This window comes from Oncorhynchus kisutch, linkage group LG14 (assembly GCF_002021735.2).
Source record: "Oncorhynchus kisutch isolate 150728-3 linkage group LG14, Okis_V2, whole genome shotgun sequence".
Taxonomy (NCBI): domain Eukaryota; kingdom Metazoa; phylum Chordata; class Actinopteri; order Salmoniformes; family Salmonidae; genus Oncorhynchus; species Oncorhynchus kisutch.
Window position 1 is genome coordinate 34,582,462 of NC_034187.2, and position 15,329 is coordinate 34,597,790.

Below are 15,329 nucleotides of genomic sequence, written 5' to 3' on the forward strand. Positions count from 1 at the left end.
GAGTTCTCAAGGAAAACAATTCATTCTTTGTATGTTCATTTCCATCAGCATCACCATACAGCAGACAGAGGTAGGCTGTGTCTCTCAGCTGTTTGCCAGAATTAATTATGCAAATAAATACTGGCAGGGAATCTAAATAGCTCTTCTCGTCAAAAGACTGCAGGGAATCAGTGTGTGTGGGGGTGTATTTGTGCGTGCGTGTGCATGTGAGCGTGTCTGCGTGTGTGCCCGTTTTTACGCTGTAGAGGACCTCGCAAAATGACCCAGCCCAGTGCTCTTCAATATGTGCTGGATATATTTGCCTGTCTTTAGGGGCATTACTGTACACAAAGGAAAATAGATGGTTTACATCAATAGTCTTGCCCCGCCTGGCTGCCTGCACTGTAGACAAAGCCAGCCTGCAGTCAGACTCTAGCGATCTAGGACTTCACCACAGTGCCATCTAGGGTATCTGTTAAGTACAGCATTAGAACGCTCAGCCAAACTCCTAACTCTGATTCCATTGTGTTCAGGTTAATAGGCATAGGGAAGCACAACATAGTGAAGCCTACTGGAGCACAACAAAGAATCTCTCTATCAGGTTTTCCTCATATAATCCTGTAAATAATCATGCAAATAGATAGCTCCAATCCTGTAGCATGCAGCACTTCGTAAAAACTCCAGAGTTTCTCGTCTAAAGAGATAGTCCTGACGTTTCCAGTCTGTCGTGGTAAGAAGTCCTTTACTTCGTCAATCCTCAAAGAATGCGTTATATACACAACAGCATTTCCAGTCTCCTCATTCGGAGTCTCTTCTGTTGATTCGCAAACACTAAACAAATGGCTTAGGTGCTCCCAGGATCTCAACAGCGGTACTGTAAACGGCATTATTTCTACTTCCTGAGTGCTGCGTTCTCTCCACAGCCCAGATTGACGGTATGACAGAGCCTCCTCAACCACCACCTTGGCAGCCCGCCAGACAGGCGCAGCCATTTGCATGCAAATTGAGAGAGCAGAGTGCCATTGTGTTTTAAAGAGACCTGCTTCTAAGGCTCTGAGAGTGCCAAGGCAGCTCTCTCTCTATTTGTGTGTGTGTGTGTGTGTGTGTGTGTGTGTGTGTGTGTGTGTGTGTGTGTGTGTGTGTGTGTGTGTGTGTGTGTGTGTGTGTGTGTGTGTGTGTGTGTGTGTGTGTGGCTGATAATCTGAAGGTCTGAGTAATACCTCTGGTCAAGGAAGTAGGCATTCTTCCTCGCCGAGCCAGTGACTGTGCCACCAACCGATTGGCGCTCTAAGTTGGTATTTGTTGGTGTCTGCACAATTCAAATCAAATCAAATGTTATTGGTCACATACACGTGTTTTGCAGATGTTATTGCGGGTGTAGCGAAATGCTTGTGCTTCTAGATCCGACAGTGCAGGAATATCTAACAAATGATATCTAACAGTTGAAGTCGGAAGTTTACATACACCTTAGCCAAATACATTTAAACTCAGTTTTTCACAATTCCTGACATTTAATCCTAGTAAAAAATCCCTGTCTTAGGTCAGTTAGGATCACCACTTTATGTTAAGAATGTGAAATGTCAGAATTATAGTGGAGTGATTTATTTCAGCTTTTATTTCTTTCATCACATTCCCAATGGGTCAGAAGTTTACATACACTCAACTAGTATTTGGTCGCATTGCCTTTAAATTGTTTAAATTCAACCCCCAGTCTACCATGGTTTTAGAAGGAGGGCTGTCCTGCAGAGGGATCTGCTGTGTTGGCATCACATAGAGATACAGAGACCACTAGCTGAGACAGAGAATGGGTCAGAAGTTTACATACACTCAACTAGTATTTGGTCGCATTGCCTTTAAATTGTTTAAATTCATAAAAAATCCTACAATGTGATTTTCTGGATGTTTTTCCCTCATTTTTACTGTCATAGTTGAAGTGTACCTATGATGAAAATTACAGGCCTCTCTCATATTTTTAAGTGGGAGAACTTGCACAATCGGTGGCTGAATAAATACTTTTTTGCCCCACTGACATACATGTATGTCAGAGCAGCATTGGACTAAGATAGTTGTGCCCCTCTTCTAGCCTGCTGGTGGCCCAGGGACGGCTTTAGACTGTAGCCTGATTGACCATGCTACCCATGCCCTCTGTCACCCACAGTGCAACTCCACAGATAGTTGGTCTGTCAGAGCTGTCAGTGTCAATCCATATTCCCCCTCCGTCCATGCCATCTTTCTGACTGTGTGTATCTCCCTTTGTCTCTCTTTGTCACTCTCTCTCTCCTCTTTTCTGTCTCTTTCTCTCTCTCTCTCTCTCTCTCTCTCTCTCTCTCTCTCGTCCCTCTCTCTTGTTCACCCTCTCGCCCCAATCTCTCTCATTCCCCCTCTCTTTCTCACCCATCCCTCGCTCTCATCCACTCTTTCTCTCACCTAAATCCCCTTCATCATCTAGCCTGATGACCTGGACCCGTTCCGGGATCTGCTGGGGGAGCGAGGTTACTCTGGTGACGTCACCATGCACAGCCCCAAGCCCAAGTTCGCCCAGTGCAAGGAGAGCAAGAAGGACCTGATAACGTAAGACTGACCTGGATGGGATATGTGTGTGCGTGTGTGTCACAGGAGGTTGGGGGCACCTTAATTATGGAGGGTGGGCTCATGGAAATGGCTGAAGCAGAATAAGTGGAATGTATCAAATACATCATTCCATTCGCTCCGTTGTGGACAGTATTATGAGCCGTCCTCCCCTCAGCAGCCTCCTGTGGAGTGTGTGCCACCACTCCACTCAGCTCCACTCCCCCTGCTGCCATCTGCTTTTCACCCCCTCCATCTTTGCTTTCCCTTCTTTTTTGTCTCTGTTCTTTTCCTTAGCTTCAAAGGAACCACCCACCTCTTCTCCTTGGCATGCTACATTTGCAGCGCACATTTCTGCCAGCTTTTCATTTGATCCACAGCTCTTCAGCCAGTGTATTGATGGCTTCTTATGCTTCTCTTATGTTGATGATTTATTGTAATAAAACATCAGTACCTCTTCATGTTGCAGCTGCGCCCTAGAACGGGGTCCAAAACAAACCATTTTTGCAGACAGTGAAGCTAAACTGAAAACAATGAAAAACAAATCCGCCAACAAGAAAGACACAAACAAACCTCCTATGTCTTTATTTTATGTTCCTCTCGTCATGGTTTCATTTTGTCTATTTCTCTGGTGACAGATGCCCAGCCCCTGGGTGTGACGGGAGAGGTCATGTGGCTGACGATTACGTGTCACATAGAAGGTGTGACTTAATTTTCTCCTGGTGGAATAAGTCTCTTGGATTGATTGTTTTCAGCTTACCTCGACTATGCTGTCAGACTAATGCAGCCAGAATGCACATCTCTGGGTTGACCTTTTGAGTACGATTACAGTTAACCTTCTGAGTCCAAGTACAGTATCATCATGGTACACATAGGCCTACCAGATACCCAATAATTGTGTCAAGGAATCTAGCCAATGAACTTACAGAGCATGTAAACAAAGCTTTGTGTTCTACACAGGCTATCACTCAGAGAGTTAACACTTTTTAATTACTGACCCAAATTCCCCTCTGCACTCGCATCATGGCTTTCTTGCAATTCCAGTCTGTGTCAGTGTCAGTGTGTGTGTGTGTGTGTGTGTGTGTGTGTGTGTGTGTGTGTGTGTGTGTGTGTGTGTGTGTGTGTGTGTGTGTGTGTGTGTGTGTGTGTGTGTGTGTGTGTGTGTGTGTGTGTGTGTGTGTGTGTGTGCGTGTACAGTATGTACCCCATGTTGTACAGTATGTGTCTCTGTCATCATGTTTCAACGGTGGGTACTCTCTCTTGTTTGCCTCACTAACGTTGTCCTTGTATCTTTCAGTCTCTCTGGCTGTCCTTTAGCTGACAAAAGCATTCGAAGTATGATGGCCACCAACTCACAAGAGCTCAAGTAAGGCGTGAGATGTTTCCGTCTTATTTTTCTTTCTGCTTTTTTTTAAATATATTGTGAAAAAGGTATCATTTATCAAACAGGTTTAAGTACCTCAGACAAAGCTAATACACTCCACTGACTGTTACGGTGAAATACATTATAGATGTGGTACAGAATGGGTGTGTTTTTGAGTGTGTCCCTCAAGACCTGTTGATTATTGTAGGCCCTGATTCGCTGTGCTTTCTGTCCCAGGTGCCCGACACCGGGGTGCGATGGTTCTGGGCATAATACTGGCAACTACGCATCACACAGAAGGTAAATATATACACACACACACACCTGTAGTTCATCACACAGAAGGTAAATACACACACCTGTAGTTCATCACACAGGCAGTAGACTGGACAAAGTTCTCTGTGTCTGTATTATCTGTCATTGACGTGGTTGCCTTTCCTCTGCAGTCTATCAGGGTGTCCTCGGGCCAGGAAGAGTGGGATCAAGATCACACACAGTAAAGAGGACAAGGAGGACCAGGAGCCCATCAGGTAGAGTTAGCCTGCCATGAATGAGACACAGTCTCCCAGTGTTTGAGTGTTCCCAAACACCTCTCAAAGACTTAGGGAACTACAGAGCTCACTCATTTTCTAGATGCCCTCAACCAATGACATTTGATGCCTTTAACCGACTCTTAGTGTTCTTTACACAACATTTTAACAGATTAGATTGAAACAGAGCTGAGCAACCCCCAGTCTACCATGGTTTTAGAAGGAGGGCTGTCCTGCAGAGGGATCTGCTGTGTTGGCATCACATAGAGATACAGAGACCACTAGCTGAGACAGAGAATGATCCGGATTCTACCTAAATCCTCCCATTGATTTCTCTGTGGTGCTGAGAGGAAACCAACGCCCTGGCCTGTCCGTGCGTCAGTCTGTCTGTCTCACACGGTCAGCCAAGCCCAAAGAGGCAGGGACGCTTTCCGAAACATCTATCTCCACTAAAACAGCCTAAAATGAGCACTGGCTGGTGGAGAAAAGTTATAGGACTTTCTGAAAGCATTTGGAACTGTGTTGCGGTTTGGACCAGTTTTTTCTGCGTTATTTCAGGGAAGGGGAAGAGATTCTGACTGTTTCTGGAAATAGAATAAGCCTGATTGATAGATTAATAAAAACCAAGGGGAGTTGTAACCATAATCCATTGGGGGAAAATGATGTGTTGAAACATTTGCAGCTTCACTGCATCTGATTAGCCATAGTGCTGACTGCTGATTTAACGTTGACTCACTTTAATCTGTGTCAGTGCGATAAACTGCCATAGGGACAGATTAGACCAGATTTAAGGTGTTTTTATTTCTATTTAAGTTGGAGTGATTATATATACTGTTGAAGTCAGAAGTTTACATACGCCTTAGCCAAATACATTTATACTCAGTTTTTCCACAATTCCTGACATTTAATCCTAGTAAAAATTCCCTGTCTAAGGTCAGTTAGGATGACCAATTTATTTTTAGAATGTGAAATGTCAGAAAAATAGTAGAGAGAATGATTTATTCAGCTTTTATTTCTATCATCACATTCCCAGTGGGTCAGAAATTTACATACACTCAATTAGTATTTGGTAACATTGCCTTTAAACGTTTTGGGTAGCCTTGTACAAGCTTCCCACAATAAGTTGGGTGAATTTTGGCCCACTCCTCCTGACAGAGCTTTTGATACTGAGTCAGGTTTGTAGTCCTCCTTGCTCGCACAAGCTTTTTCAGTTCTGCCCACAAATGTTCTATAGGATTGAGGTCAGGGCTTTGTGATGGCCACTCCAATGCCTTGACTTGGTTGTCCTTAAGCCATTTTGCCACAACGTTGGAAGTATGCTTGGTGTCATTGTCCTTTTGGAAGACCTATTTACGACCAACCTTTAACTTCCTGACTGATGTCTTGAGATGTTGCTTCAATATATCCACATAATTGTCTTTCTTCATGCCATCTATTTTGTGAAGTGCACCAGTCCCTCCTGCAGCAAAGCACCCCCACAACATGATGCTGCCACCCCCGTGCTTCGCGGTTGGGATGGTGTTCTTCAGCTTGTAAGCCGCCCCGTTTTTCCTCCAAACATAACGGTGGCCCTTATGGCCAAACAGTTCTAATTTTGTTTCATCAGACCAGAGGACATTTCTCCAAAAAGTATGATCTTTGTCCCCATGTGCAGTTGCAAACCACAGTCGTTTTTTTTATGGCACCTTTGGAGCAGTGGCTTCTTCCTTGCTGAGCGGCCTTTCAGGTTATGTCGATATAAGACTCGTTTTACTGTGGATATTGTAAAGGGGTGCGTAACTGGTGGCAGGGAAGTCAGACGCAGGAGAGCAGAAATAGGTAGTAGCCGGAGCAGTTTAATCCAAAAACCAACGGCATAAAAATACAACAGAATATGGGTACAAAAACCCCCTACGTGCTCCAGTAAACCTGTGCACAAGCACTTACAACAAACAATTCCAAAGACATGGGGGGGAACAGACATGGGTTAAATACACAACAAATAATGAGGGAACTGGAAAACAGGTGTGTAGGAAAACAAGAGAAAACAAATGGAAAATTAAAAATGGATCGACGATGGCTAGAAGACCGGTGACGCCGAACGTCGCCCGAACAAGGAGAGGAAACGACTTCGGTGGAAGTGGTGACAGATATTGAAATTTTTTATATTTATCTGTTTCCTCCACCATCATCACAGGGTCCTTTGTTGTTGTTCTGGGATTGATTTGCGCTTTTCGCAGGAAAGTATGTTCATCTCTAGGAGACAGAACGCATCTCCTCCCTGAGCAGTATGACGGCTGCTTGGTCCCATTAATGTGGTACCTTCAGGCGTTTGGAAATTTCTTCCAAGGATGAACTAGACTTGTGGAGGTCTCCAATTTGTTTTCTGAGGTCTTGGCTGATTTCTTTTGATTTTCCCATGATGTCAAGCAAAGAGGCACTGAGTTTGAAGGTAGGCCTTGAAATATATCCATAGGTACACCTCCAATTGACTCAAATTATGTCAATTAGCCTATCAGAAGCTTCTAAAGTCATAACATAATTTTCTGGAATTTTCCAAGCTGTTTAAAGGCACAGTCAACTTAGTGTATGTAAACTTCTGACCCACTGGAATTGTGATACAGTGAATTATAAGTGAAATAATATGTCTGTAAACAATTGTTGGAAAGATTACTTGTGTCATGCACAAAGTAGATGTCCTAACCGACTTGCCAAAGCTATAGTTTGTTAACAAGACATTTGTGGAGTGGTTGAAAAAAGAGTTAAATTGATTCCAATATAAGTGTATGTAAACGTCCGATTTCAACTGTATGTATTATCCCATTATGCATACTGGTACTCGAAGCAAACTGCATTCTATTCTGTAATGATATTTCAATAAATTTAGGCACCCATGAAACTACATGTGTCCAACTTTACATTACATAGACCATATGGCATGTATAACTATGTAATTACATAATTCTTCCTGACAATTTATCCTGGTCAGGAAAAACTCTAGGCTCTTGTCAGAATGAAACTCTAGTCCCTGGTTATTAGAATAACCACAGCATCCCTCTGCCATCAACAGGTGTCCGGTCCCGGGCTGTGATGGTCAGGGTCACGTGACGGGGAAGTACGCGTCTCACCGCAGTGCGTCGGGCTGCCCCCTAGCTGCCAAGCGGCAGAAGGACGGCTACATGAACGGCTCCCAGTTCACATGGAAGGCTGGGAAGACAGACGGAATGTCCTGTCCCACCCCAGGCTGTGACGGCTCAGGCCACGTCAGTGGGAGCTTCCTCACGCACCGTAGGTGGGTCTGGGTCCTGAATCAATATTCCATAATGCATCCTCTCTTTTTTCCCTTCCCTGATGTATTCACTGTTCTGACATTACAGGCTTTGTGAAAGCTATGTCGTGGAGACAATGCTTTCACCTATCCAATCAGGTTGTGCGTGTGTGTCTAAATAAAATATGTACTATTTGTGTGTAACTATTTTCTCATCTGTTCCTCTAGTTTGTCAGGCTGTCCGCGTGCGACGTCTGCCATGAAAAAAGCCAGACTGTCTGGACTGTCTGAAATGCTAACAATAAAACAGCGCACCAGCAATGGTAATGACCGTCATACACACAATGGAGCCAATCAGGAGAGTGTATGTGTAATGAGCTTCTGAGTGGAATCCCAATCTAATATAAAGAGCCAATCAGGAATGTGTATGCGTAATAAACTCCAAAATCTAATCCCAATCTGAAACAAAGTGTCCAGGATTGTCATACAGCAATCACAGAAATCCATACAGCCTATGAGCTAGCAAGCACGCCTGTGACAATTAGGCTATTCATAGATGCGGTAAAGGAGTCAATGGAACACTGATGTTCAATGACCAGATTGGCGCACATTCAACAAATCTGTTCTCGAAAAGTGGATATTAGTCAAATCCGTCATTATTTATGTAGTGTAACAGGCCCACAAATTAGCTGCATTACATGTAGAAGTGGTCCCTTTTCAGGTTTAGAAGAAGTGACTGCTAAATGCTAACTCCCCTTTGTATAAGCTGGTTAGCATAGCTAGCATACAGAAATCATTGATTGTTGTCGAAGTTGTTTTTAACTGTAATGCAGTTGATTGGTTGATATCCATACAAGCATTATATTTTTACCACAACATATTGTGAAATACACATATAAACAATAGCCTAAATGTAGACACATTTTGCTGGTGGGCAATGAAGGTCACTTGAGATCTTTCCCCCACGGCCCTTTCCCTAATGCGTTTCCATGGCAATTGCATTGTTTTTGTCGAGTTCAACTTCTTTACCAAAGATTTTTATAACTAAACCTCATTGTTCTATCTGTGTCTTTACAACATCTAAGGGTTGCACCTCTGCCATTTGGTCATGCCGCTGCCATTGTTGTCAACGTTCTACAGACGCTGCAGACATATTAATGCCCAAAAGCAGAAATGGGGTTAATGACTGTTTTGTCTAAAATAGATGACATTGCTAAAGTAGGCAACTATTTAGTTGGAAACAACTTTGCAATCAACATCATGTCATCAAATTTACTTTAGACAGGTGGCAATGTTGTCATTAGCTAGCAAAGTTAGTCAAAAATAGCTAGAAATGCTAACGTTAGCTAGCTAAAAATCCGGTGGTCTCCTCTCAATCTAAGCTACGTAGCTAATGTTATAATGCATCTAATCTAAACGAATCTGGCAACATAAAAATGATGGCCTACTAATTATTTCCCATCTTTAGAAATGTATTTAAAAAATATATATATATATATGTTTTTCTTTCTGAATTTTTTCTACATTCCAGAAAAGAAAGAAAGAAAAACTGTATATATACAAACGACAACTCACAAACACCCACAAACAATGACCACATCTCCTGTGCCCAGACCTGAATCTTCACACCCCCATCCCTAGTGCCTGCATTATTGTTTGTCACTTATTCTTAAATTGTACCAATTTGTTTTTCTCAGTCGCCCATGCTATTTCAATATTTCAGTAATATATCATTTGAATTTTACACTGTCAATGATGGCGCAATGGTTGATTTCCAAGTTTTTACTAAATGTTTTTAAAAAATGGTGATGAGAAAAAAAATCGTCCAGCCCATTGTGTATCTCATTACCCTCACATATGTCATGTCTTGAAATACGCAGACAGATTTATTAAAAGTAAGTTTACATTGTAATACTTCTGACAGTCAACTTTCTAGCTCCACCCACAATATCCAAACTTTATAGCATTCCCAGAAAGCATGGATTATTGAGTGATTATTAGTTTTACACTTGAGACATGACTCTACCGTTGTGCTGTAGAATTTGTGAATTTTGTCTCTTGTATAATAAATCCTATATATTAGTTCATACTGGATAAAGCGTACATTTTCGTTAACTGTAATTTTGTTAGTTATGCTCCAACATCAGCTCTTTTGAAATCTTGGTTCCAATCATTTCTGTTTTTTTCTAAGAGATTGTTAGTTGGATATGCTTTCTGCAAGGTTTTGTAGATCTTCCCGATCATGTGAACATTATTTTCTGACTCAAATAAGATTCCCTCAAGGTTGCTCTGATGTCCAAAAGATTTCAAAATTCCGTGATGCTGTATGTAACTTTATTTACGGTTTCTGTGCCTTTAGTTTTCCACGTGGGCCATTTTATCGATGAATTCTGAAAAGCTATCTAAGGATTATTCTATAAGGTTGTGTGTCATTCTCTATTTCCAAGCCACTGTAATGCACTTGGAGTAGAATGGAGCAGAATGCTCAGTCGGGCATCAGTCTTCAAATGAATGTTCAAAACAATATTGTGACGGAATGTGCAACCCTCTGCCTCTATCACACTCTCATTCACTCACCACACTGACAGATTATTTGAAGTATTTTGTTGGGCTTGGAGTGGGTGGCAGTTATCTAATAATTGTTCACTGTATTATCTTTTGAAGGAATCGAGAATGAGGAAGAGATTAAACAGCTGGATGAAGAAATCAAAGATTTAAGTGAATCTAATTCACAAGTGGAGGCAGATATGATCAAACTTAGAACACAGGTAGGTCAGTATTGGTACCACATCATTTGTTGACTTGAATATTTGACTCATTTCATGCTTACCGTTCAGTTTCTACCCATTGTGGCACACCATTCTGCTATCGTCAGTGCTCCTAGACTCTAAGTGTGTATTTCTAGCACAGCGTACACCTAAATTAATCTACCCCCTGCTAAAGCATTCACAAGAAAAGGGACTCCAGTTTTGGAAAAATCTGTCCAATCGTCATACATGATCTACCATCAGTGAGACACATCCTAGCATATCTCACATCTGGGAGAATGCGGTTTGACAAAGTGGGGCATTCCTAATTATAAAGCACTTTTCCTCTGGGGCCCCCTGCGTGCCAAACATTGAAAAATAGAGAGAGCATAATCACTCCCAGCCAATAAAGAGGAACACCCAGTCCACAAAAACATCCTACAGCTCCATTAGAAAGACAACAGGGGCAGCAGCTTCACAGCTAGTATAATAGGATTTCTATACAACTATGTGTGTATGTGATCTGCAGAAGCTAAAATTCAATATCAAGAATGTATCAAACACTCCTTTCAAATCCAGGAGGGAAGGAACGGAAAGAGCTTCACAATATGTTCAAATACAGTTTGCCTTTTTGATAATGCATGCAAGTTTGATCTCACTTTGGAAATACAGGCTGTATTCTAACCTGTAGTAGACTTTTGGACCTCAAACATTTGAGCACAACAGTGCATTGGAGGCACATCCCTCTGAGCAAAAAGTGGTTGAATCAACATTGTTTTCACATCACAAAAAAAAAAAAAATCTACTTGATGACGTTGGATCAACATGGAAAAGTGATTGGATTTGCAAAAAGTCACCAATGTAAGGAAGTTGTGTATATTTATTTTCACAACTTTTGAACTTAAACCAATGACAAAGTAAAAAGTTTGGTTGATTTCATGTTGAATTTACATTAGTTGACAACACAACTAAATGTAAATCAAAACTAGACGTTGAAATGACGTCTGTGCTCAGTTTGTGCTAAAATTGAGTTTGAAGCATGTGTTGGAATATACCTCACAGAATTTGAAGCACATCTGTGTGATTGTCAGTGTGTTGAATTGCATCTGTCCATGCTTGCCCATTGCTCTTCACATATGTTGCTCTGTTGCGGTTACATCCATCTCTCCATGTGATGATGCCATAGACATGGCTGCACGCCAGCCAATCAGCCGTGAGTTGTGGCGTGTCTGAGGTGTGCCGCTGCCCGTGGTATGTGAACTGCACCCTGTGTGCTCCGCTGTAACAACCACAGGTAAAAACCACCACCTTTACCGTAACCCTCTTCTTCTCTCACACTCCCTCCCTTCCCTAGATTACCACAATGGAGTCTAATCTGAAGTCAATAGAGGAAGAAAACAAGGTGATTGAACAGCAAAATGAATCTCTCCTGCATGAGCTGGCAGGTCTCAGCCAGACACTGATTAACAGTTTAGCTAATATCCAGCTCCCTCACATGGTAAGGGAACACCAAGAACAACAACCGGGCGAGTTCCTATAAGCAAACATACTGTAGCGTATGAATCAATTAATTTATATACTCATCTATGTACAGTATTTCTCTATTCATTATTTGCATTTCTGTGAAGCCCTTAAGGACCCAGTTTGTCCATGCTGAGTTGAGCTGGAGCTTAAAGCCTAGATTAATGGGAAATAGGTTATTGTTCATTTTAGCCAAACTGAAATGGGGAGGTTTTATAGCGCCTTCGGAAGGTATTCAGACCCGTTGCCTTTTTACACATTTTGTTAGGTTACAGCATTATTCTAAAATTTCCTCAGCAATCTACACACAATACCCAATAATGACAAGCTAAAATTGCTTTTTAGAAAATGTTGCTAATTAAAAACAAAAAACGGAAATACCTTATTTTCATAAGTATTCAGACCCTTTTCTATAGGACTCGAAATTGAGCTCAGGTGCATTCTGTTTCCATTGGTCATCCTTGAGATGTTTCTACAACTTGATTGGAGATGATTTGGAAAGGCACACACGTGTCTATATAAGATCCCACAGTTGACAGTGCACATCAGAGCAAAAACCAAGCCATGAGGTCGAAGGAATTGTCTGTAGACCTCCGAGACAGTATTGTGTTGAGGCACAGATCTGGGGAAGGGTACCAAAATATTTACGCAACACAGTGGCCTCTATCATTCTTATATGGAAGAAGGTTGGAACCACCAAGACTCTTCCTAGAGCTGGCTGCCCGGCCAAACTGAGCAATCGGGGGAGAAAGGCCTTGCTCAGGGAGGTGACCAAGAACCCAATGGTCACTCTGACAGAGCTCTACAGTCCCACTTTGGAGATGTGGGAACACTCCAGAAGGACAACCATCTCGGCATCACTCCACCAATCAGACCTTTATGGTAGAGTAGCCAGTCCGCTTTGAGTTTGCAAAGGCACCTAAAGGACTCTCAGACCATGAGAAACAAGATTCTCTGTTCTGATGAAACCAAGATTGAACTGTTTGGCCTGAATGCCAAGCGGCCTGAATGCCAAGCGTCACGTCTGGAGGAAGCCTGGCACCAACCCTACGGTGAAGCATGGTGGTGGCAGCATCATGCTGTGGGGATGTTTTTCAGCAGCAGGGACTGGGGGAATAGTCAGGATCGAGGCAAAGATGAACGGAGCAATGTACAGAGAGATCCTTGATGAAACCTGCTTCAGAGTGATCAGGACCTCCGACTGGGGTAAAGGTTCACCTTCCAACAGGACAACAACCCTAAGCACACAGCCAAGACAACGCAGGAGTGGCTTTGGGACAAGTCTCTGAATGTCCTTGAGTGGCCCAGTCAGAGCCCGGACTAGAACCCGATCAAACATCTCTCAAGAGACCTGAAAATAGCTGTGCAGCATTGCTCCCTATCCAATCTGACAGAATTTGAGAGGATCTGCAGAAAAGGATGGGAGAAACTCTCCAAATAAAGGTGTGCCAAGCGTGTAGCTTCATACCCAAGAAGACTTGAGGCTGTAATCGCTGCCAAAGGTGCTTCAACAAAGTACTGAGTAAAGGATCTGAATACTTATGTAAATGTGATATTTCAGTCTAAAAACAAGTTCTTGCTTTGTCATTATGGGTGTAGATTGGTGAGAGAAAAAAACGATGTAATCAATTTTAAAATAAGACTGTAACCTAACAAAATGTGGAAAAAGTCAAGTGGTCTGAATACTTTCCGAAGGCACTGTATATGAGGCTTGTGTTATGAATTAGGGGTCCATTTCTACATGCAGAGACTTACAATGGTGACCAAACAACAGCCTGCTGATAATGTTTTCTGATATCCAACATATAGACAGATTGGAAAGGCAGTCTTAAACAAAAATGTTGATCAAATATTGCTATCTTCTGTACCTGCCTGTTCTCAGTGCAATGGAAACTTAGTCTCCGCCATTTTGACACTGTCTGTAGCTACAGGCTATATTATGTTTGCAAGTTCAACAAACTAACTTGTTGATCTATCATGGATTTTCATAGTACAGTACATGTGATGCTATAATTGCAGGTCTGTTTTTACTGCAGGGCTAAAAGTATTTTAGGGCATGCCAAAAACAGCCTTTCTCCATAAGAATCCATAAATAAAAATCCCTATAGTCTTTAGAAAAAGAAGGACAAAATAGCACTGGTCCAAAAACTATGACTGATGTCCGTGTTATTCTCAAATGGCCATTTTGACATTTTCTTACAAGCCATAATGCTGCCATTTATCATAGTTTAATTTTTTTAAACGATATCTCTTCATCTAAAAATGTGTAACCTTTGTGTATGAACACAATGAGACATCATTCCAGATGCTCTGATCATTCTGACTTTGTTGTGAGCTGGATTCAGTTGCAGTCCCAGTTCGCTACCACACATGTATTCTTGTACTGTATGCTTTGCTTTGTCTTGCCTTTACTTCCTTCAAAGTTACATTTAGTTAGATGTGCTGTTGGTACTGCAGCTACAATGCTACCGTCTAGTGATTGTTTGAGAGAGTACCAGTAACTAGGCACCAACTAACAGTAACTAACCTTTCCCCCCACCCCCCCATAGAAACCGCTTTCATACAAAGAGGCTCCCATTAGAAATAACAGCTGCTTACAGATGCATCAGATAGTAAGACAATCATTCGTCATATTCTTACTCTAACACTGCTTTTCGTTCTGTTAATCCTGCTCTTTATTTCCTCATCTGGACACTATAATATGCTACTCGTGTCAGTGCCACCCTAATAGTCAGTAGAGTTAGTCATCTGTCTGGTTCAGAATCTCTCCCATGCATGTCCTCCTATTGTCTTTCCCATGTCCATCTGTTTTTTATTCGGGGTGACCTTGTCTTTTTTCCAGTCATCTTACATCTCTTGATGCGATAAAAAAAAAAATCCTGAATCACTTCCATTCCTGAATTTCCCTTTTTTCCAAATGTTCTAACCGCAATGATCATCTATTTGAATGGAAAAAGCTTGATTTAGCTAAATGAATGTGCCCTTGTTGGTTGCAAAGTGCATGTACATACAATGCGTATAGACACTGCAGCATGACCCTATTTTCCCAACGTGGACATCGCTGCATGACATCTTACTCTGTGTGGATCATCTTTGTGTAAAACCACCACCTCTCAGCCTTTAACCTGTTGTAAGACACCTTATTTCGATGACTATCACTTTTAGAGCATTTAAATATGAAAAGGCCTAGTTCAGAGAATAGTTTGTTTCAAGTGGTTTTATCTGTGGTAAAACATGTTGGTTAAAAAACTGTTTGTAAGGCTAAGCTCCTCAAAGGATGACTTTAGTTTTTGTTTTAGGCCTGTCTTCTGTTCTCTCTTTTTCACCTCTTTTTCTTATGATCTAACCTAATTCTGGTGTTGTTGAAATGTTTC

General features: G+C 41.9%; 1 protein-coding gene across 6 annotated transcripts in view; it reads left to right on the forward strand.

Moving 5' to 3' along the window:
• Nucleotides 1–15,329, forward strand: part of LOC109904515 (myelin transcription factor 1-like protein) — a 135,922-nt gene that overhangs the window by 118,023 nt on the left and 2,570 nt on the right. For 3 of the 6 annotated variants that reach the window (XM_031788295.1, XM_031788292.1, XM_031788291.1), the window contains exons 14-22: nucleotides 2,429–2,550; nucleotides 3,845–3,913; nucleotides 4,148–4,210; nucleotides 4,357–4,440; nucleotides 7,490–7,711; nucleotides 7,916–8,010; nucleotides 10,352–10,455; nucleotides 11,789–11,836; nucleotides 14,505–14,567. In XM_031788295.1, the coding sequence (XP_031644155.1) occupies nucleotides 2,429–2,550; nucleotides 3,845–3,913; nucleotides 4,148–4,210; nucleotides 4,357–4,440; nucleotides 7,490–7,711; nucleotides 7,916–8,010; nucleotides 10,352–10,455; nucleotides 11,789–11,836; nucleotides 14,505–14,567 (870 nt within the window). Of the gene's footprint in view, nucleotides 1–2,428; nucleotides 2,551–3,844; nucleotides 3,914–4,147; nucleotides 4,211–4,356; nucleotides 4,441–7,489; nucleotides 7,712–7,915; nucleotides 8,011–10,351; nucleotides 10,456–11,620; nucleotides 11,729–11,788; nucleotides 11,837–14,504; nucleotides 14,568–15,329 lie in introns of all 6 variants that reach the window. The other 3 variants (XM_031788293.1, XM_031788296.1, XM_031788294.1) reach the window with 3 other exon arrangements.